This window comes from Eretmochelys imbricata, chromosome 9 (assembly GCF_965152235.1).
Source record: "Eretmochelys imbricata isolate rEreImb1 chromosome 9, rEreImb1.hap1, whole genome shotgun sequence".
Lineage (NCBI taxonomy): Eukaryota > Metazoa > Chordata > Testudines > Cheloniidae > Eretmochelys > Eretmochelys imbricata.
The window spans coordinates 84,961,570-84,985,373 of NC_135580.1; the positions used below are offsets into that span (position 1 = coordinate 84,961,570).

General features: G+C 40.9%; 2 protein-coding genes across 2 annotated transcripts in view; one reads left to right on the forward strand and one right to left on the reverse strand.

Moving 5' to 3' along the window:
- Positions 1–16,619, forward strand: part of IRS4 (insulin receptor substrate 4) — a 53,736-nt gene extending 37,117 nt beyond the window's left edge. The window contains exons 3-6 of the transcript XR_013347131.1: positions 5,851–6,033; positions 8,362–8,527; positions 8,752–8,955; positions 15,633–16,619. The gene's annotated coding sequence lies outside the window, so the exon portion shown is untranslated. The remainder of the gene's footprint in view (positions 1–5,850; positions 6,034–8,361; positions 8,528–8,751; positions 8,956–15,632) is intronic.
- COL4A5 (collagen type IV alpha 5 chain) overlaps positions 5,880–23,804 on the reverse strand; it is a 70,540-nt gene continuing 52,615 nt past the window's right edge. The window contains exons 39-48 of the mRNA XM_077826630.1: positions 19,192–19,333; positions 18,448–18,520; positions 18,228–18,299; positions 17,401–17,529; positions 17,137–17,235; positions 13,723–13,935; positions 13,152–13,329; positions 8,825–8,939; positions 8,337–8,509; positions 5,880–6,005 (exon numbers count right to left, since the gene is read on the reverse strand). Coding sequence (XP_077682756.1) covers positions 5,924–6,005; positions 8,337–8,509; positions 8,825–8,939; positions 13,152–13,329; positions 13,723–13,935; positions 17,137–17,235; positions 17,401–17,529; positions 18,228–18,299; positions 18,448–18,520; positions 19,192–19,333 — 1,276 coding nt within the window. The 3' untranslated portion in view covers positions 5,880–5,923. The remainder of the gene's footprint in view (positions 6,006–8,336; positions 8,510–8,824; positions 8,940–13,151; positions 13,330–13,722; positions 13,936–17,136; positions 17,236–17,400; positions 17,530–18,227; positions 18,300–18,447; positions 18,521–19,191; positions 19,334–23,804) is intronic.

Here is a 23,804-nt window from a genome sequence, read left to right on the forward strand (position 1 = left end):
ACCAAGTTTTTGTAAGACAATTATCCTAACTAGGCTCCTTATTCAGGGCCTCATTTTACAGCAAGCAGCCCCCGTTGTGGAAGAAAAAGGAAACAGTACTTCTAGTATGTGGCAGAAGCAGGCATACCAAAAGTAAACAAACAGTGAAAATTATCCAAATAGCATAAAGACTGTTGCAACAGTCCCATTCAAAGTAACTACTTAAGGTACCTTAAAGGGCTCATTGGACCTGAACTGTGTTAAATGCTTTAGTCTTTCAAGGACCAACCCTCTGGCTGGGTAAAGTAGACAAAACTATCAGCTTTGAAACAAGGGAAAGTCCTCGATCAAAACCAGAAGACAGTTAGTCACTACTTTCATATCTAGGAGTGGAAGACGAAGCTACACATTTTAAAAATAGTTACACTTTTGCAAAGGAAAAAAAGTTGCCTTTTGGTTGGAAAATTCTTTTGAGCAGCTCTAGTACACATACAGCATCTCTGTTACAGAAAGAGTTAAGTGAAGAGCATACTTACAGTGTGGCAGGATAGGTCATGTACAGTTGGTAGAGAAGTAGTGAAGTACTGAACAACCTTAAAATTCCTATATTTGGCAATTCTCGGTGCTTATTTTCTGCCTGTGACTTCTCCAGGTTTTGGGAAGGAAAAAGGTGGCCTTCAAATTCCAGTGATTCGTGCTTGATAGACTAGAGAAAACTTATGTCCATATTCTCTTCCCCTCTTTTTTCCATTAACAATAGATGGTGCCTTTAAACAATAGTTTCTCCTTCCCTCAATTGCAACAGACCATAAAGGAACATCTCAGAGGGGGCCAGGAATTTGTAATTGTAGTCTAGGTTTCAGAGCTCAGGACATCTTCCTAGTATAGTAAGAGTGTTGGAAAGCCTCAGTTCAGTCATGGCAAACCACCCCCTCAACTAGTATTTTATGTATACCTAGGTCAGATGTGTTTTTCCTCATAATATCAAGTTAATCTAAATTCTTATCTTTAAAGGGGAGGGACAGAGAGTAGTGAATCCACAGAAGGCTCCAGTTTAACATCTGTGCTCTGCACTTCAGCTAAAAGCGGCAAGGGTTACTTTTAGGACTAATAGCATAGTTTGATTTACCTAACAGTTAATCCTTATCCCCCTGCCAATTGTAGTTGGTTTATGATGAAATCAGTCATTGTAGCAAACTAGTGATCACATCACCCATCCCTCACATTTCAAGTTTTATCTGATGTTTTGAAAGGCTTTATATTCCATTACTGCTCTTCTGAGCTGATCACTACTACCTTTCCTTAGCAACGTTGTCCTGCTTTTTGTCAATAAAACACTCCTGAAGACTAGAATATCACAATCTTTCTTGCACAATTCCTAGCTTGTGCTTGTAGCGGAGGTAGCCATAGCAGCAACAGTATTACAGCCCCAGCCACAGGGGTTGTGTAAACCAGAGGTTGCTGCTGGGAAAGATCTGTGTTACAACTATATATTGCTCAAAGTAGAAGAGTTCTGAATCTAGCAAAATGAACTTCCCTCACTGGTGCCCCACAAAAGAGACTTCTCTACAATGTGGGCAGCACACTGACTCATGCTACTAGCATGCATATTAGGAAATACCATACAATTTAAACAAACACATATAAAAGGTAATGCTCTTTTGAGATCTCAGATCTTTTGGACACATTGATCTATGAGCATTTTGACATTTGTAAGGTTAAAAGAGGAAATATTTTTTAAAGTTGTATACCTTTAAAAAAAAAAAGAATAAAAGTGATGAAACCCTACCATTAGACTGTAGTGGCCTTTGGCGTAGGGGATGTCAGTTTTCACTGGTTACAGGTCTAGAAGTCATTAAATCCAAAGTCCATAGTCCATATACACTTCTAGTCTATCCTAAATCAAACGGTTCTGAAATATTTCACAGACATCCACTTTGAAGAATTTCAGAGAACTGTACCATCAAAGTATGATGTATAAATCAATCTCACTCCATACCATGAAATAGCCTAAAGGTACAGACAGCCAATATACAGCTTTGGTACAAAGATTAACACAGGAATCTCATTACTAGGAAAGACAGTAAGGACAGAGGCCCATGTGCAACTTTGACACTTAAGAGTACAACAGAGTGGCAGGGGCTAGCCTCCCTCTGTTAGTGTTTTAAAGATTTACATGTTAGTATTATACAAGTTATACTTTAGCAAGTCAGCCTAGTTTGCAGCAATTCTATTATGAATATAGACACCAATTCAATCCATTTGACAAACTGCTTGCAATTCACCTTTAAAAGCAAGTGAAACAAACATTGAGCAAAGAAAGTTAATCTACATCCTCCATATTTTGATATATTTTTGTTAAAACCATTGCTGATCTAGGCACTCAACTTTTCTTAAATTATCTTTGAAAGCTTATAGTGCCCTCATGTGGTTAACACACAAATCGTATCCATGTACAATTTGTATAAAGGATCATCTGTCTCCTAAACCAGTTTCCACATAATTACTACTGAAGGTAAACTAGGAATAGACCAGGCTCTATGTGAATACAGCCAACGCAACTGCTTCAGTTACAACGCTGAATTACTTGAGAAAAACAATTACATTAAATGCTCTCAAATCTGGAATCCTAACTCAGAACATTTTTAATTACAGAGGGGGTGGACGGGTAGTATTTAAATCCAAGAGTACCTTTAGGCTGCAATTTGGGTTTGAGGCCATTCTAAGGCTTGAGCACAGGTCTAGCAGCACCAAAACTATATACATGTTTTCACAAGATTTTGGCCACATCTGACCTGAAAAGTGGGTCCTTTTGGATTCTGAAGCCAACCTGGGGGAAAAAATGATAAAGGCAATTTTGGCAGTGCGGATTTGTCTCCGAACACCCTGCAGGTCAAAGGATTGTTCCACTTGTAATATCAAAAATCTGCAGAACAGAAGGTTTTGCCAGTTGTATTTATATTACAGTACACCCAGAGGCCCCAGCCAGGATTGAGCACCTATTGTAGGTTTTGCACATACATAGGCCAAAGAGCTTAAAAATTAAGTGCATAAGACAAAAGATGTGGAAAAAAAGAATTATCCCCATTTTACAAATGAGAAATTGAGGCCCACAGAGATTAAGGGACTTGCCTAAGGTAACACAAGGAATAGTATATGGAAGAGGTGGGAATTGAATGAAGAACTCCCAGATCTTAGCCTACTGCCATAACTACAAGACCATCTTCCCTTTCTAGACTGTTGTTTCTTAATAGAGCAATGCTGAGAACAGCTTGCTGGAAACCTCACCATGGATTTTATTAAGATCCAAGAGCTTTTCCTGTACTGCATGGCAGCAGCAACATGCAAAATGGAATTGGGCAGCTCAAGCACAGGAGAGGCAGCCACGCAGCAGCATCCACCAGCATGCAGCTGCTCCACATCCCTCTATTTTATTTTGGTTACCTAGCAGTTCTGTGATAGTAAGGGATTTGACATACTCACAGCGCTAGGAATCAAGGAATAGCTGTTCTATACATTGTTATAGTAGGGACTATAATTTATACTGAAAATTGCTGCTCTAGTATTCACTGAGACGTTTACATGCTCTAGAGGATGCATGAGCTCATGACACAGAATATAGCAATGCTAGCAGGATCCTAGGAAGAGCATGCACAGTCCAACAGCCACAGGAAATGTCATTGTGGAAACCAAGGCTCCACAATGTAGGAAGGATCTGCTTTTCATCTGTCTCAAGTTCTTTTATGTGGGAACCTGTCACTCTGCCTGTGCTGGACTGGAACACAGCTGTGATCAGTACAAGCACTCAAGCTGTGTTGGTATAAATAGTCTCAAATGTATTGTGCCAGGCCCAAAAGTTCGAGGCCCATCTATTTAACCCTAGTTCTTGGGGAGGTAGACAGGAGTTGGGATTTGATGTCATCTTTAGTTAACAGTTTTCTAGTTTGGGGTTAGCAGCAGCCGGTTCAGTTTTGTTTCTTTACATGTAAGATCAACCAAATAAAATAAGTAGAAGGGAATGTTTGGTTGATTCGTTCACTCTCTACCATCATGGATTTGCAGGCAACTCACAAAAGGGTAGATATGAGCCTTGTGGCTGTAGTACAGGCCCAATACCCCAATGTTATATATGTATAAACAAATCATGAGGCGTACATAGACTATGTTAACATTTAAAAACACACTATTATATTTTAGAGTAAACCTTTGTATAATTGCCATTTTCATATTTACACAAATGCTGTTAATCCTCCACTTATCTCATTTTATTAACCTTTGCCACCTCGCCTAGTAACTCATTTCTATGTCTCAGTTTTCAGCAGGGATATATATATATATATATTTTTTTTTTTTTTTGAGTGACTGCAAGCCTAATGTATAGCTGGCATCAGAAATTCAGAGGCAGAACAGCCATTAGCCAGATGTCACTGATAATTAGTTAGCATTACTCAAAATAAGCTGAAATATAAAGCTTTTTATAAAGCAATACATTAATTCTCAGGCTACATTTGTCCTCATGAATGGTGAAGGTGGTTAAATACAATTAATACATCAAGGAAGGCTGATCACCTGGAAAACGCACAGTCTCACTTCCTTTGTTGGGGAGTGCTAAATGCTTACACATAAATGCAAGAAATAGTATTGACCACAGAAATCAAACAAGCACAAACAGTTGTGTATACAAAATTTGATCATTTCTTTGCAACTATTGCAAAACGTGTGACAGATACAGTAGGATTCTTATATACTGATGCAAGAAACAAGGAGCTCTGTGACCTTTCACGGCCTTTATTGAATTATACATACACAAAAACTGTTGCCTTGTATAAGTCCATCATGGATGTATATAATTCACATAAGAATGATTAGAGGATACATTTATAAATATGAAAAAGATCGGGTTTAGCCAGTTTTTGCTTTATTTCAGTTTTTTCAGAGTGTACAGCTATTCTGGATAATATACATGACACCACTTCGGAGCAAAGAAAGTTTTTGGAAGCATAACCTTAAATGCTTTGGCAATTTGATATTTCCAAGGGGTATTTTTTGCTGAAGCAAACTGGTTACTACTAAATCATGAATATGACTTGTTTTCATTTAAAAAAAAGACATAGGATATGGATAATCTTTTCACATATTTTCACAGAATAAAAAAATCCTTTTAAAATGGTTTGGATTTCTAAGCACAAATAACACCATTGATAGCATGGTGTAAGTATAAACATTTAAAACCCTGATCAAAATGACTAGAGAAGTATTGTACATTCCCCAAATAAACTCAGATTGGAACTTGAGGGAGGAAACAAAACTTTAAAAATCAGTAGTAGTTTGGTGTAAAAGGTATAGATTCTCTCCATTGCCCTTGATTTTATATAAAATACTGCTGTAAATTTAAACTTGTCTTTAATACACTTTTTGTGAAGAGTGATTTTAGGCTGATTTGTGCCTAATAATTGAAGGTTTGAATTAAAAAGGTGTTTACACAATATACACATTTCATTACTTACAAAGAGAATAAGCTTAACATTTCATATTAAAAACCTGGGATACAGTAGGGTTAGTAGCACCATGAAAAAGTGTTTTTCAAAACTGCAGTCTTGTTATTTTAAACATACTCAGTGCGTTGTATTTTGTTGTTTTTCTCTTGGTTGATCAAAAAAGTGCCATTTTGGTACTAGGAGTGAAATTAAAACTTCATCTTCTGATCCTCTCTGAACCTCAAGCGTCTTTTCCATTTCCAAGAGATTAATTCCTTTGTTTTAGTCCTTTTGTCAAATATGCACCAGACAGCCTTTGGTGAGGTACAGCTGAATCTGCACTTTTAAACCAGTTTGAATTTGTTTTTTGTTGTTTTTTTTCCTTTCTGCACAGTAGCACCATTGTTACAGCTGGAGGACAGTGCGCCCTAGGAATTCTCATGGTTTTACAAAAATTCTCCAAGATGTTACGTCCTCTTCATACAAACTTGACAACGACTAATACGTGTCCTCAGGTCTCCAGCTTTCAATGTCTCTGACTGAGGTTTACTGGTTGGTGGAAACACAAACACACAAGGTTAGCTTTTCTTATGCTTACAGGAGCCTGGACTTGAAAGGTGCTGAGTGCCTTTCACATCAATAGGACTTAAGGATGTGGTTAAGTGCCTTCCTGAAAGGGAACTGCATGTGCTTAGCACCTTCTTGATCAAGCACTTATTTCATTACTCTCCCTAAAATCCCTCGTGAGTTGTTTGTTTTAGACCAGTATTTCAATAGGTAGAAGGTGTTGTGCCAGCAAACTACATCAGCCCAACATGCCAGACAGTTGGGGGAAGTCCACAAACACCGATTTGAGTGAAGGGTGTCTTTTAGAAATGATATTTGTTGGGCAATTACAAAATACAACATGATCTATCCCCTCTCGCCCCCCCCCCCCAAAAAAAAAACATGGAAGAATTTACATCTGTAAACTTCTGACTTCTCATTTGAATGGAATTATTTCATAATAAAATGTCACTGTCCAATGAGATGAAAATGTAAAGATGACAGATTTAACAAATTATTTCCTTCCATTGTGTAAGGGTATGTACATGAGTGATTATATAAAAAAAGTTCAACTAGGTCATAAAGTTTAAGGCCAGAAGAGACCACCAGATCATCTGCCTGACCTTCTGTATATCACTGGCCACCAATGGCACCCAGCACTCGGACACTAAACCGAACAACCAAAATTAGACCAAAGTTTTATAGCTCACAGGAGGCTAGACTACTATCCGCCTGTAGGCGGGACCAAGATTCACCAGTTCTGGAGAGCCCACAATGGCAGGGAAACGATAATAAAGTGAGATATATCTAGATAACCCTGGCAAGTGAACCATACCCAAGCCCTGCATAGGAAGGCAAAAAATCCCCACGGTCACTGCCAATCTGACTTGGAAAATTCCTTTCTGTCCCCACATATGGTGATCAGTTAGACCGTGAGTGTGTGAACAGGAACCTGGCAGCCAAGCACCTGAGAGAGAGAATGCTCGGTGCCACCTCAGAGGTCTGACTCTCTCAATCCAATGTCATCTCCAGCTGTGGCCAGCCCTGATGCTTCAGAGAAAGGAGATTTAAAAAATAAAACAAAGCAAAACACCACGCGCTGGAGTGGTGGAAAGAATCTCTTCCTGACCCCTGCAGATGGCCGGCTGAAACCCTGAAGCATGAGCTTATATTCCTGAAAGAAACTGGAAGTGAACCCCTGGCTGTTGAGCCTTGCCCCTGCCATCACATGCAAGACTGTCATTACTTGGTCACATATGAGTAGTCCACTTCTTTCAAGTGAACGGTATAAACACATTTTTGAAAAGGAGAAATAAACAGAAAGCTAAGTTTGGGTGAGACTGAAAATAGTGAATGATGATAAGGAAGAAGAGGAGATTAAAAGATGCATGAGGGTTATTACTGGTCAGGACAACATGTTAATTACCACTGATCAGCCAAACTGCAAACCAATGGCATGACGACTGCCTAATACAAAAATAAATGGTATTACTTCGGTGTTATAATTGGAAGTAACTTGATTTCCATGTTGTAGATACCCACTAACGTTGTATAACACATTTTGTGGATAAAGCTCATTGTGTGACATTTGTGAAGTCGACAGCTGTCATTTTTCCAATATAAGCTGCAGTCAGAACTTGTTAATTTTCATTTGAGAGACAAGTCACCATTCGGTTATAAAATTTGTTTCTATGAAAACAAGTTATTTTTCCATAGAACAATGGTACCACTCTAAATTTGTGAAGGAAGTGATAAGAGTACAAGCCTGAAGAGTTTGCAAAATCCTAAAGTGAAATCATGGCCCCAGAGAAGTCGATGGCAAAACTTCCACTGACGTCAGTGGGGCCAGGATTTCATGCCTGTACTCCTGCAAACAACATTTGAGATATCTGAGTCTGTCTAAATGTCAAGAAAAAACACAAAAATGATCATTCAGTGTCAGACTGTGACATCGTTACTCACATTGAATAAATACATCACGCTTTGATATAGTCTCACTCATTACAATGGGACTACTTTTGGAATAAGCTACTGGTCAATGTAAGTAAGGGTGGGGAGAAAGTAGCTCTGAGTCCTTGCAAAACAGCCAGCAGAATGCACCCAGCAAGTTCGGACAAGATGTAAAAGATTTTCCCAAGTAAACAAATTCCTGGAAAACTGGTCTTAGAAAGCATGACACACACATTTAGATGAGGGAAAAGGCAAAAATTTCCAGTTTTGCAAGGATTAATTCGTCAAATAAGGATCTAAATCACCATTTGTCCTTAAAAATAAATGCAATTTCCAATGCATTCAGTACACAATAAGTGATGTGCAAGAAATAAGCTCTCTTACCTAAACATTTCTGATATCTCTACAGTTGCCAGCCAGAAACTGTATGAATTGGCGTAGTAATTACAAGTACCACGACCATGACACTCAATAAAAGGAGCTGAGCGGAATTCTTCCAAACAGGAACCTGGGGATGCCAAGGCCTGTCCAGAGCCCTCTGCACCAGCACTTGTGTGCTAGAAAAGAAACAACTTGTAAGTTAAATTGGGATCCATAAGCACCAGAAGAAGTCACCCTGTTTCAAAAAATCAAGTTAATTCTTTTTTCCTGTTTGTTAAGACAATGCTGTAGATAACATTTACCTAGGATTACTGATTACAGTGGCATCTGAATTTTGGGAAATAACTGATCTCTGTTACCATAGTTGGCAGCAATAGGTAAATATCATTTTAACGGTACAAAATGTTTTTTGTAACAGAAAATCCCGAAGTAGCTAGTACAAGCCACAAACAGTTAACAGTAAATTTGGGGAGAGAGGAGGAGGCCCTTACCATCATGAAAGAATAACCAATCCAAAGAGAGTCCCAGCCTTGCGGACATGACGGAATTTGAATGGTCTGACTATGGACAGCTATAACCATGGCAGGAGCTTCACATACTGCACATCTGAACATGAGGAGAGGTATAAAAGAAACATCACGCCATTACAATAACGTATTAAGTAAGCCAAATACTAATTTTATTTCAGGAGAATTTAGAGAAATGACAGGAAAAACTGGGAAAAAATAATGTAAGAAAGGCTGCTGTAACAATTTAGATCTACTGCTCCCCTCAAACAGTTTTATATGTATGCACAATTTCCCACGGCATCAGTGAAACAAATAGGAATATAGATCAGAATTTTTTTTGTATCTAATTGCATTGAGTACCTATAAAAAAACTAACTTTTAGTGAGCCCAATCAATCACTACTTACACAGGTAAAATTGGGAGAGCTCTGTTTAAAAATACATAGTACAGTAGAATCCGTAAAAGGTGCCAGACTGACAGTACTGAAAGCTAACATCCTTTGGTTTTCCACATAATAGGTAAAATACATAGCGGTAGAACTAGCTTGCCACACTACCTTCCTGTTGTGCATGAATCCTGATTTCAAGGGAACAGTGCCACAGGTCAGAACGTGGAGTTCAGTCTTCAGAATAATTTGAGCGTGATCCAAAGGCCATTGAAAGATTCCCAACTACTTAAATGGGCATTGGATCAGGCCCTCAATCATTAGCTTGTCATCTGAGACTGCTAACAAGTATGCCAGTCATAGTGGGTTTGTATCCAAATCATAAAAGCCACAAAGTAATAGACTCCAAATGTCAACTTATTTCATCTAGACCAGTGGTTCTCAAAGCCGGGCCGCCGTTTGTTCAGGGAAAGTCTCTGGCAGGCCGGACCGGTTTGTTTACCTGCCGCGTGCTCAGGTTCGGCCAATCGCGGTTCCCACTGGCAGCAGTTCGCCGCTCCGGGCCAATGGGGGCTGCGGGAAGGGCGGCCAGCACGTCCCTTGGCCCGTGCCGCTTCCTGCAGCCCCCATTGGCCTGGAGCGGTGAACCGCGGCCAGTGGGAGCCGCAATCAGCCGAACCTGCGGACGCGGCAGGTAAACAAACCGGTCTGGCCCGCCAGGGGCTTTCCCTGAACAAGCGGCGGACTGGCTTTGAGAACTACTGATCTAGACCATACAAACAACTGTTGAAAGACAGTGACACTATGGATATGGGCAAGATTTGAAACAGTGACCATAAAGACAGATGTTCTTGCACTTTCATTCTAATTAATTATTAGCTCCAGGGGTGCTGGAATAATTTGTATAGTGGGGGTGCTGTGAGCCATTGAACCAAAACTGTAAATCCTGTATATAATGGAAAGCACTTTAAGTGAGGGGGTGCTGCAGCAGCATACGCACCCCTAGTTCCAGCACCTATGATTAGCTGGACACTCAAGCCCAATTTTTGCTCTGTTACATGGCTTCACCTCCCATTATCCTCATGTGGAGTTGTATCTACATCAGCAGTGGCAGAAATTGGCCCAGTAATATTTTGCACAAATCTAATAGCGAAAACTCATTTTTGGAGATGTTATTGACTAGTACAGTAACTGGAGTTCACTCAGATGATTTGTCCCTATGGGTACTTTCCATCAGAGATTTCTGGTAGCAGTGTCTGTGGATCTGTGCCTCTGCCCTATAAATCCTTGTGCTTTGATTCAAGGACATACAGGGGAAGGCAGAACTGCTGCTGCTCCAGTTCCTTCTCAACTATAAAATCTGGCATGGCAAGGACTACAGTGTAGAGGGGACGAAGGGCAGGCAGTGGAGCACCCATAGGGACAAAACATCTCAAAGAACTGCAGTTACTGTACAGGTAATTAACCTCTCCTTCTTCGAGTAGTTGTCCCTGTGTGTGCTCCGCTTTAGGTGATTCCCAAGCAGTGCTCCAACTACAGAGGTGGGTGCTGAGGAGAAGGATCTAGTACAGTTTAGAGGACAGCTGCACCAAAGGCTGCATGTGCTATGGAAGCCTGCACAATTAGCATAGTGGTGGGAAAAGGTGTGCACAGACAACCAGGCAGCATCTTTGAAAGTATCTACAGCGGGCAGTGGTGCTGGAACACTTTTAACAGTGGGGGTGCTAAAAGCAGTTTTTGCTTTTTATCTCATGCGCCCCCTTACCCCTGTCTGCAACCCCCCCATCCACCAGAGCAGGGGCCGGGAACAGGGCCATGTCTCCGGGAGGGGGGAACCCAGAGAGGAGTAAGGGGGCCGAGATAGGGGCCACAGCTGGGGGTGGGCATGGAGGGAAGAAAAAACATCAGACCCCAAAGAGGTGGGTCTTAAAGAACACTCTATAAGGAGCATCTTGAGCCTGTCCTCTCTCAGCTTCCTGGGTTTGCTCTTCAGCCCACATAGACCTTACACTTCGATGGAACATGAAATACACTGAGACAGTGGAAGCAGCTGGAATGTCCGTCACTGACGGGAAGGCCTGGCAGAGTTTGAAGCTTGGGGTTTTGGGTACAAGCCACGAAGGCCACAGACAAAAAGGGGCTGAGGACAGGCAGGAAGTCCCAACCATGAAAACAAAGGTGGGGGGAACCCCCTGCCCCAAAAGCACACAGCTTGCACAGAGGAAAAAAAATAAAACCACAAACTAAAGAAAAAAAGAAAAAGAAAAGAAAAGAAAACGCAAGCAAGCTACGTAATGCTAAAGCTACTGGGCACCACAACTCTCCATCTGCAGCCACAGGTGGTTGAGAAGGAACTGGAGCAGTAGCAGGTCTGCCTCCCCTGTTTACCCCTGGATTGGAGCATGAGGATGTGTAGAGCGCAGGTACTGGCATAAGGACACTGCTACCAAAAATCTCAGATTGAACGCTCATAGGCGTGTACACATACCTATAGGGACAGCTACTCAAAGAATTGCAGAATCTCTACCAGATCACCCATCAAGAAGCCTTTTTTGACCCAAGCTGGGAAGAGCTTTTTTTTCTGGAAGTTACTCTGAGTACCTTTGAGTAACCATCCAGTCCCCACAAAATTTTAAGTCTTTGTGCCAGATAAGAGCAGCAATTTGGTACTGGCTTGCGATGAAAGGTAGGGACAAGGTCCTGACCACTTATGCTCATTAAAGATTCCATGACACTTTTATAAAAGACTAGGGTTGCTAGATCCTGCATCCAGACAAACTTCCAGGTTGGTAGGTAGTTTCTGCTCACCCCTCCCTTCTAGTTTCCACCGGATAAGGCATTCTTCACTCTCTGTCCGGAACTGTGATATATTGCTGCTGTGCATTGTTTAAAAGGTTTCCCATATGACATTACATTTCAATATATTTAAATATAGGGCCAAATTTTCAGTTGGCAAAATTCCCCCAAAAGCAATGGAGTTTTGCCAGCTGACAATTTGGCTCATAGTTTGTAAAGTTTGCTAAGTACTTTGGGATTCTTGGGTGAAAGGAAATATGCGAACATCTGTCTCTCTTCATAAGATATGATTATAAGTTCTTTATGTCACTAATTGTGTCTCCTTGTGCGTGTTCATAGACTCTAGTCCTTTGTGGATGCTACATAAATTATAAGAATATGCCAAGATGCACAATTTAAGGTTATATGCTATTCAAAGAGCAGAGTTGATAGGACTTGTAAGGTAGTGATTTTGGCCCAGAATTGTAGGCTTTGTTACTCAAGTTTCACAAACCTTGATATTAACAGAAATGTTTTCAGAAATGTAAATAGGTCCATTCAAAACAATCTCTTTTTGCCTGGATTGTCCTGCAGTGTTTGCAACCCAAATACTATAGCACTGTGATGCTGCTGAGAACCAGAAGGTGAAAATGATTTTAAAAAGGGAAACTGGTCTAGTCTACTTTCACTGTCCATGCTAAATAAAGCGCAAGAAGTGCTGTGCATAAATGAGAAGTAAAAACAGATATTTAAAAGCTTTTGGCCTATTAGTTTGTTTTTTAAAATGTTTTTAAATGATGATGTCCCCTTAAAAGCACCAAAATTCATGAGATTTTAGATCAACGAATGGAATAAAAATGAAAAATAATGAAAATGTCCACAGCATTCTCAGGTGCTGTGGAAATAAAAGTAGCAAATCAGTAGTGGTTGCCAGTCCCCTGCTCTGAGGCACTAGACTGGATTACACACAACACATTCACCGCCATTAAAATAAGAAGTTGTTCTATTATTCCTCAGAGAAAATACACACAAATGATTAATCATTTTACCATGTCTTAATATTCAGCCTGCAGGCTCAAAACCACATTTCAACAAGATGTGTTATCTTTACAGATCCCATGCAAAATCTGACAGCCTATTTTGGCTCACCGGCTAATGAATGGCTGAATGCTCTGCCCAGTCAGTGGCTCCATGCTCATTGGCATTGGCTTCGGAGTGGACAGCCAATAGGAATAATCATTTCTTGATGCAAAATTACACACATTGTTGATGTTACAGAACATGAAGGGCATGGTGCTGAAACGGCGGAGACAGCTCCCAGCAGTGCCTACAGAAGATATACACATATATGAATTATGATACAGAAAAGAATTCTCATCTTACTGTGCTTAAAGGAAATGTAGACTCCTCACCCCCGTTTTTTAAACACTATCTGCATATTCTTTTCAGCCTCTCATGAATGCACAGCACCGATTGCCAAACTGCAATATGCAGGCAAAATATTGCCTGTGAATTTCAGTGTGTGACCACGCATCTTTAAGGTGCAGGCTCAAGCCCATGGAGATGACAGATCTCAGCGGTCAAGCCCCTACCCTTATGTGTACGACCTCCTGGGCTGTAGGATTCTAGGGATTACAAGGAATCAGAGAATTGTGAGAAGAAGCTGGTAATTCCTTCCCCTGTAAAAACCCACACCAATAGTGCATATGATGCATCTCACCTAAGTCCTGGCCATGGGCTCTCTCATTTCCCTGAACGTACAGAAGAGAAAATCCATCGTATATCCTTATTGTTCCTTGTGGGCACAGTGGTGTGTCTGTAGTCTGGCTGTGTCGAGTTATAAGGAATCCATGAGCAACAGAAGCTGTTCCAGGAGGACCTGGTGGGCCTTGCAAGCCATCAGGACCAGGGGGTCCCTGCGTACCTTGAAAGCCTGTTAACATAGGAGAAGCACAGCACAGACATTTTTTCGCATATCTGTTAACTACTCTAGCACATTTCATCCAAGGAACACAGCACACCTTGAACACATTCATGAAGCCCAAGCGCTCCCTATGAGTCAGGTGGATATTCTCCCTGGTTTTCAAAGGGGTTTTAAAAAGGTAAATAAGTGCAGGCCTGTAGAAATAAAGGACCTGATTTTCAGAGGTATGGAAGCAGCCACAGCTCCCAAACTCCCATTGACTTCAGCTGGCTCTAGAATTGCTCAGCATGTCTGCAAATTAACCCAGAAGAGCCCAATGTTCTAAACTGCACGTGACAACAAGCACCACTGATTGTCTAATTAGCCTGTGCAATGCTTCTTGGTACTTAATGGCTCCAATAAGGACGAAGATTGGTTCAGTGGTTAGGGTGTTAGTCTTCAATTTGGAAGACCTTTGTGCAATACCCTGCTCCAGGGTACTTTCACAGGCTTCCGGTGTGGTTTTGGGCAAGTCATTTAAGTTCCTCAGTGACTGTTCCCCAGCTGTAAAATAATGGGACTAATAGTATTGCCATATCTCACAGGTGTGTTCTGAGGATAATGCATTAGTGATGGAGAGGCGCTCAGATACTACAGGAAGTGGGGGCCATAGAGTACTGTAGTTAGCTATGTACAAGGTAGGTAAGCCATTCCAAACCCACACATATGTATGTGCAGTGTAGCAAGTTAGTCCTACCTGACTTGCTTACATGTCAAACAGCAAGTCAATGGCAGAGCTGAGCTAAGCGTCTTACGCTAGAACACACTCCCCCTCTTTGAGGAGATCCAAAATCCACTGAAATAAATGGAAAGACTGCAATGGGCTTTGGAATAGGCCCTAAGAATGGAAGATAAAATATGCCATAACAACCTTAGCGCAGAGCATAAAGAACGTGCCTGGGAACTTCAGGGTCCCCTCTTTGTCACTGCTCTTAATTAGCTAAGTTTTTAGAACTCAATCTCTCGCAAATTTGACCTTTTCCCTTCCAGGTTCTTTATTAAGGACATTCTCTTCTTGCATGTTTTCAAACTATACTAACAGAATATTTCACAGAGCTGGTCAAAAAAAACAGGACAAACAATTCCAAAAAACATTTTGTGGAATTTTTTGCCTCTTTTTGTTGTTGAAATTTTGACCTTTTCTCACCAGCACTGATATTTAACTTCTTTAGGCATATTCCTTCCCTTAATTTTGTTTGTATCAGGGCTTTTTAGAAAACTTGGTACAAATTACAATCTAGAACCTCCACCTCCTCCAGATGAAGATTCAGCCCTGAGGGTTCTGACTCCAGCATTCAAGGCCTGTTACTTTGGATCACCATCTTATTTGCATAATTTGATTCCCACTTATTCCCCACTTGCCTTCTATTTCTAGTTGATGGGTAAAAATTTCAAAAAAGTGACAAACACTTCAGAGTCCAAATCTCACTGAAAGTTTATGGGACTTTGGGTCCTGGTGCTTTAGTAGATTTTAGCTGGTATCTAGTTAAACTTTTCCCCTCCCACAGTTCAGTGCCTTTGCTCCACACAGACCTGACTTGCTGGAATTCTTTCCCCATGAGAACAGTTTTTCTGATCCATTGTTTCAATGCAAAAACATAACACTTTATTTTCCTTTCTACTCCTCTTTGTTTGTTACTGTCCTAATTATACACCATGTGTCACAGGCTGCAAAGAGTGTTCTATTGAATTCAAAACAAAGTGAAATAAAACAACATCCAGGGACCGGATTCGGCAACAATATTGGTACGGAGTCTGCCACTGAGAGGTTTTAAGACTAATGACTTTTCAAGCCTATAGCATACACCAGCAAAGACACCACATTGGACTATCTAACAGCAGGATAGCTGGGAAACCCTTGTGACGTTGCACTCCATATGTTTATGGAAATATGTTTATAAGTGTGAATATGATGTAACTGGAATATGCTTTATGCAAAAGGTCTCTTGTAAAGTATCATTACAAAGCGTATGATCTACTGAGTCTGTTCATCCTATTTGTATGAATGTATCATTCTCATATCTGAAGATAGAAACATGAAGTATTACTCTGAAGTCCTATTGTAACTATGCAAAGCGTGGGCCATTAATGGTGGCTTGGAATCTTGATGGCTCCCATTAACTAGGACAATTGGCTGTAAATGGCTCTGTTTACTTGCAGGCCTTCCTGCGTTTGTGAGAGTCAGGCCGGAGAGAATGGAGGCTTGGGGTCCCACAGGACATGTGAACATGTCACATTATACTGGAATCCATCTTAAACCTGGTGCTTTTCCATTTAGAAGGAAGGGCGGGAACCCAGAGAGAGACAAAGGATTCCCGCCTTGTGCCAAAGATATAAAAGGGGGTGGAACAGAACAAAGGGGGCTGCCAGTCATGAGAAACCCCAGAGTTACCACCTAAGCTGGAACTAATAAGAACTGTACCGGGGAAAGGATTGGGCCCAGACTAAGAAGGAGTCCAGTCTGTGAAAGAAGCTTATTGGAACATCTCTGAGGGTGAGATTTACCTGTACTCAGTTTCTTAAATGTATTAGGCTTAGACCTGCATGTTTTGTTTTATTTTGCTTGGTATTTTGCTTTGTTCTGTCTGTTATTACTTTAAACCACTTAAATACTACTTTTTATACTTAATAAAATCATTTTGTTTATTAGTAAACCCAGAGTAAGTGATTAATATCTGGGGGAGCAAACAGTTTGCATCTCTCTCTAACAGTGTTACAGAGGGGAATTTATGAATTTACCCTGTATAAGCTTTATACAGAGTAAAATGGATTTATTTGGGGTTTGGATCCCATTGGGAACTGGGTGTCTGAGTGCTGGAGATAGGTAACCTGCTGAGTGGTTTTCAGTTAAGTCTTCAGCTTTGGGGAGTGATTCAGACCCTGGGTCTGTGTTGCAGCAGGCTTGTGTGTCTGGCTCAACAACACAGGGTTCTGGAGTCCCAAGCTGGCAGGGAAGATGGGCTCAGAGGTAGTTTCAGCACATCAGGAGACAGTCCCAAGGGGGGTCTCTGTGACCGAACCTGTCACAACCCTATTCCTAAAACTGTAATATTGTTGCATGTGAATTGCAATAGAACACAAGTCCTGACATTTGTCTGCATTCTTAAGAGATTTTTTTTTTTGACATACCAACCACCTTTTTCCTCACCAGAACTAGGGTATTTATTATACCTGGTTGCCCTGGAAGTCCTCTCTCGCCTTTACGTCCTCCTGGACCATCAAATCCAGGAAGTCCATCTCGCCCAGGATCCCCTGGAAGGCCTATTGGACCTAGAAAAATAAATGAAGCAATGAAAGTTACACTCTTGCAAGCTCACCAAAGTCTCGGCAAATAAACCCAGGAACCTCTCTAGAACAAATGGTCTACTGCATCCTGTTAACTAGTCACTTTCTATAAAAATAAGCAATAAAGCCTTCAGTCCACAGTGATCATACCTGACAATCCTGGTGGACCTGGCAATCCTGGTGGGCCTGACAATCCAGGCTGACCTGGTGGACCTGGAGGACCTGAGTCACCTTTTACTACAATGGTTTGTCCAGAAGGGCCAGGTAAGCCTGGTGGACCTAGGATAAAGCAAGTTTGTATTACAGAGACGGACAATCCAAGATGGGAGTGACTCCAAAAGACTCAAAGGTAAGTTTGATTAGTTCATCAGCCCTATAATTCTTTAAAATGACATCAGCCAAGAAATCTGATCAATGGAATAAACACTGTAACTAGAGGTTCAAGGCAAAAATTTGCTCTTAGTTGCATCCTTGCAAAAAGGATAGATTGACTCTTATAGGGGCTGCTCCATGTATCCAAGGAAACACAGAGTAAAGTCAGCTTTATTACTGGCATTAAACTGTGCTGAAGTCCTTTTCTCCATGGTGCCCTTGAGTCAACATGGAACCACCACACAGAAAAAACTCAGTGGAGGAAGTGTTGGAACAGGAAATCATCAGCTACCCCCCGCCCCTGCGAGCAGCTTCTTTCCACTGAATGAAGAGGAATGGGTCTACATCAGATATCTAAGTGGCTTTTCCCTTACTAGGAAAGTGGAAATAAAGTTTTAAAAACAATGAATGGTGTTTGTTATTTTAGAATGGTGTTTAAATTGCTGTTCATATCATAGCATAAAAGGACAAATTCCATTGTTGGGGTATCTCTGCCCAATCTGAGTGAATTACACCAGGAATGGACTTGGCTCCATGCCTGTGGGTCCAATTCTACCTCCCTGAAGACAAGAAAGTGGCAGGGTAGCATCAACCATGATTCATACCTGGTGGACCTGATGGGCCTTGATCACCTTTAAAACCAATTGCTCCTGGAGGTCCAATGGGGCCCTTCATACCTGAAACACCAAACCAATACAGTTACACAGTGAAAGTACGTGCTTCCTGAAAAGATCTACAGCATGAGTGCCCAAAGTGGGCTCCTCTCCTCTACTAGTTGGACATTACTGAGTTCTAAGGGCTTTGTTTGAAATGACTTTTAAATACCTGGAAATCCTGGAACACCTGGAACCCCAGGATCACCTTTCATTCCATTCAGGCCGGGACGACCAGGATCACCCTAAACAAAGTAGCTTCACAATTATTTAATCCTCTCATTGAGTCTCAGGAGAGAAAAAATGTGGGCTGGGGACAAACAAGACTCTATAGGATTCCCAAGCTTTCTTGCTACACATAGAAACTTGAGTCAGGAAACAGCTCCATGAATGGATAAATCCATAGCGAAAAAAGGAGAGCATGCAATAGGGCTCATTTATTACTACATCTTTGAACAGGACCAGTAGGTGGCCTAGAGTGGGAGGCTCGGCACCTTTGAAAAGCCAGGCCTAAAGGAGTCTGAGGCTGGGCTTCCAAAAAACCGGGGTGCCCAAAACCCATGGCCAATTTGATATACACATACACGTACAGACACTGACTGGGAGATTTGCCATCATCGCTCACTGGCAAGGGGCAACAGAGCAAGGATGGCGCACTGGCTACTGTTGCTCTCACTTGAACACTATGGAGAAACACACTACGTGTGTGTGGGAGGGAAGAGGGTTAGAGATGATCCCAACGTCCTCTATACCTCCCCGGCCCACTAGAAGCCAGGATCTGTTCCAGAGTGTTAGAAACTACAGTATGGCTTTAGGTTCATTATAAAATCCATCTTCCAACTGGAAAGCTCCATATTTGATTCTCTTTAAAAATAAAACACTCCCAGCTAGAAATAAGCATCATTCCTTATCATACCTGGCGTCCAGGTGGTCCTTGATCTCCTTTTAGACCAGGGAGGCCAGGCTGGCCAGGCTGACCGGGCTTTCCTTTTTCTCCTTTAAATCCTCCATTTCCAGGGGGACCCCGTGGACCTTCTGGCCCTGGCAGACCTTGATATTACATAACAGATGTTCATGGATCAGTATGAGTCAGCCTGCCCATGACTTCTGTGCAGTCCTTATATGCTATGGATTTGCATATAAGGACTGTGGTCTCTACATTAAAATATATATATATATATTAGCTTGGCTTCCCACACCACCAATGAAAGTGCATGGCTAGGGCCAATCTAATGGCAGTACATAGCGTTCTCCCCTTCTTGAGTGTTTTCTTGATTGACCAACTCCATTGTGAAAGCCAGTGTCACAGAGTAAAATGCTGCCCCTTATTGCAGACAGAGTTTGATATTTCCATTGAGGTAAGCAGGACTGGTGTGCCCCCTCCCCAAAGTGCTGCTCCTGACTGGGGAAGGTAAAAAATATCTCTAAATCCTGCCTCTCTTGGAGGCTGTTCCACCGCGGAGAGGCAGAGGAGACAGGAGTAAGAGCAGAGCCTTCCCCAACCAAAGCTCAGGGGTGAATGCCCCTTTCAGTTGATTAATCTCCTCTCCAATAACTAGGCTGATTTCAATATATAAACCCCAATGGAGATTGGACATTTGTTTCAATTATTTTCTCTAACATTCAGGATTAGTTTATTCTTAAATGTGCACTCAACAGATTTCTCCACTTAGCAGTAGGGGGTACCTAAACAAGACCCTGGTGATTGCATTACCCTTTCCTTTTTGTAGACAGAGGGCAAAATACCCTGTTGTTGACATTTTCATGCAAGTTCATAAAAACAACTCATAGTATATTGAAAACAAAACACCTGATGAGATCATTTCACCTTTGTTCCACAGTGATAAATACAAGGTCAGCGTTATTCATGTGTGACACAAACAAACTGTATGGCAAGTAAAATGGAAAGTGTTGCTATGATTTAAGTCACATATCTATTTATACCTTTATATGTGGAGATGAAGGGGTCTTACAAATAGAGTCTTCTCTTTGCTGGAGAATTCATGACTTTCTCGTCCTTAATTCTACCCATGTAATAAGATTTTGTAAGTGTACTGGCTTTTCAATTCTTCTGAAACTTTTAACAATTTAAAGTCTCTCTTTAAAGAGCTCAAAGAGGCCACGTACAGAGAATGGACTTGATGAGTGAGATTTCTGCATGCAGTTCTGAAAATAAAACCCTAACCATTTCTTTTTAAAATTCAGTAGCAATTTAGTGCCACATATCAAACAAGTCGTGCAGTTGTCAGCTACAGACACATGCCACCATACAAGCTTATTCCGAAGAAACACTGGGTCTGGTACAGCACACATGAGAACTAATTACAGGTTACCTTCTCAGGAATGCTAACTGTCAACAGGTACCATCTGCAGGGTACCCACAGCACTTAAAAACAATCTTTGAATTACAGGGAAACATCAATTTTTCGTATGACAAATGCAATGCAGTGAAATAAATTGACCAAGTTAAGAATCTAACCTGGAGGACCTGGAAGGATCAGAGTTCACCAAAGCCCAATGATCGATGTTAGAAGGATCAGACATCACACAGTACAAAACAAGATTACTAGTTAGAAATAGTACAGATGATAGATAGTATATGCACTAAACAAAAACCCATTTCACCAGTATATTTTGTATTTACAACATAATCAACATGCATGCAAAAAACCATACATGAGTAAGCAAATATATACATTTTCACATACAACTTATTCTGGTGATTAGGCTGCTAAGGCCAACATGACACTCTTCATTAAATCAGAAACTTAAGCTTTACTGAAGAGCATGTTTTTGCTTTAACGTTACAAGTGAGGTCTGTTGCCAGTTAGTCCTATACAAATGAGGGTTGTCCTAAGTAACCATTTCACTGACAGAACACCGCCTCTGCATGGACTAGAGTTTGGTGGATATCCAATTTAATTAATAGAGTCAGAAGCTTTCACCTTCTTTTTGGCCAAAATTCATCTCTGTGCAGAGGGTTACCACAAGATGCAATCACCACTTAAGTCCCACTGCACAGATGTGAATGTCACCATTTGTGAATGGAAGCTGAAGAGCAGAATACTAGTGAGCAACACAAAAAAAGGAACAAAAGAAATTTTTTAAAATGTGCACTGGTCAGGTGCTAGAAATGTAATCTGGAGGAAAATATACAGCATGACATGTACATCTATGCTTAGAACTGTTCTCTTGTTGGCATTGTTCTTGATAAAAAAATGCCACAAAATGCTAATTGGTCTGTTTTAATTTCTTAGGGAGATTTTTTTATGCTGCGACACACTTGGAAAGCCAATTTAAAGGTTCTTCTGTTCAGTGCAGCAAGTCTTTAATGACCTTCTCCCTGCCATCCTCCAGAATTAAGACAATCTGGATCCATCACCCCTCACCCATTTTCATGTCAGTGAAATGATTTAAATATATATTTCATGCAATGTTCAGCTAAAAACCACGGTAAACATGTCAGGTTTATCTCAATGCTCTATTTTTCTACACTTTTCTATGCTTTTGACACTTTATTAATACTAGCTTTATAATGGTTAAAAAAAAGCATCTTGTTGCTAATGTTAATTTCTTATAAAATGTAATTCATTCTTATGTAAGTTTTGCTATGATTTCCAAATAGGATGAATGCCTAGCTGACAGTCTGTGCTGAATTTAGTGAGATAGAGAGTATTAGACAAAGCATGGAGAGGGGGCTAGCTCATGTGGCCCTCCGTCTTGAACTGCAGCCCCTCTGCTTACCCAAGACGCTGGGCGTCGCATGGAGCACGACTGCTATTCAAGCCACACTGTGTGACGGATTTGTGACGCAGACAAAACCACAATTAGATAAAAAGAGGAGACGACGTTATTTTTATACTTTATGACCTAGAGCGGATGTGGACATAGATTGGTACATTAAGTCTCTAGCAGCACTTAGTGTACACAGTTAAAACTAAATTGATTCATTGCTATTCAACTTTGATCACAGCAGTTTGTTTCCTACAAGTCATCATAGCAAAACTTTCAAGACTTCGTTTAATAAACTTGTAATTACATAGGTATGCCAAGTCATTTTCATTCTCAGGACAGACACTGGGACTTTACAACATCTGGCTAGTGCTACATGCACGGTATATTATGATTTAAATAAATCTGAAAAAATGGCTAAGCACTTATGAAACATCTCCTGCAGCCTTAGAGAGGAGATAGCTTTGTGCTCCAATTCTGTTAATCCAGTATATGGCAATGGAAGCCGCTCTCTGTTCCACAAACTTTATGGAGGTGAAACACGGGTATGAAAATAAGGGCTTGTCTACATGGGAAAATTATACTGGCATAAGCTAATGTGTGAATTTGAAGCGCCATAGTTATACTGGTATAGTCGCTGGGTAGGCACTCTTATTCTCATACAAGAGGGCCTTTTTGGGGTAGTTTATGTAACTTTGGAAGGGTTTTAAGCTTTAAAAAAGCCACTCTAATTCTAAAATAAGAGGGCCCACACAGGGAGTTATACTGATATGGTTAAACTGGTATAACTGGTAAAGCTTTCATGTGTAGACAAGCCCTAAGTGAGCTATTCATAATAACCAGAACTGCGTAACAGCATGAATGGATAATTCTTCACCTTTTTGCACAGCCTGCCCTTGGAAAAGTCTTCTTTCAATCCCTTCTATATGCACTGGCATACACATCTACTTTCCTTCCTCCTGCTGCTTGTTAAATAAAAAGCCTATAGGTATCCTCAGACCCCAACTGGTTTGGTGAACAACAAATATTTTACAGAGAACAAGTATCACAGCAGAGGCACCACATGAGGTGCCCATTGCTCACTTTTTATTTCATTTAGCGTTTTTCTTCTCTTAAGACTCAAAACAACAATCAAGATAGCCACGTTAAATTTGCAGGACACAGAATCTAAAAAATAAGGAATTCTTGGCTCTCAAAATCTACATTTAAGATTATACAAAATATATGCTTGTCAACTTTGCCAAAGAAACAACATAATAGATTATGAAGGCTAATCCAGACTGTGTTCCTTATACAGTGCCCTCTCTCCTGGCTGTCTGTAATCAATAACCGCACGTTTTACAGAAATGAATGTTGTCATCTGACTGACCTCCAAACCATGGATCTACAGGGAAGGGATGAGAACACTGTGCAGCATATCAGTTTTTAAAGGGGGAGGGTGGGAGAAATCTTATTTTTCCCCTTTCAATTGGACTGGGAAGAAATATTACAAAATATGTTTCCCAGTCAGGGGTGCGATCCTGCAGGCTTCTGAAAGCCACTAGTAAGGTGCCACATGGTCTTAACTTGTCTGTAGTTAGGGAACAAAGGGTCCTCAGCACTTCCCAGGATCAGCCCCCAAACGATGGGCACAGTGGAGACTGAAAGCCTGCATTTGGCTTTCCTGTACTCTACACATCAAAGGTACATATGAAGAATGACTTGGTATACCTGACCTTAGTTCTCTACATTTATACACCAAAAAAGGTTTTTTTAAAGTATACACATTCAACTTCATGCAAAGTAGTATTTTGGAGT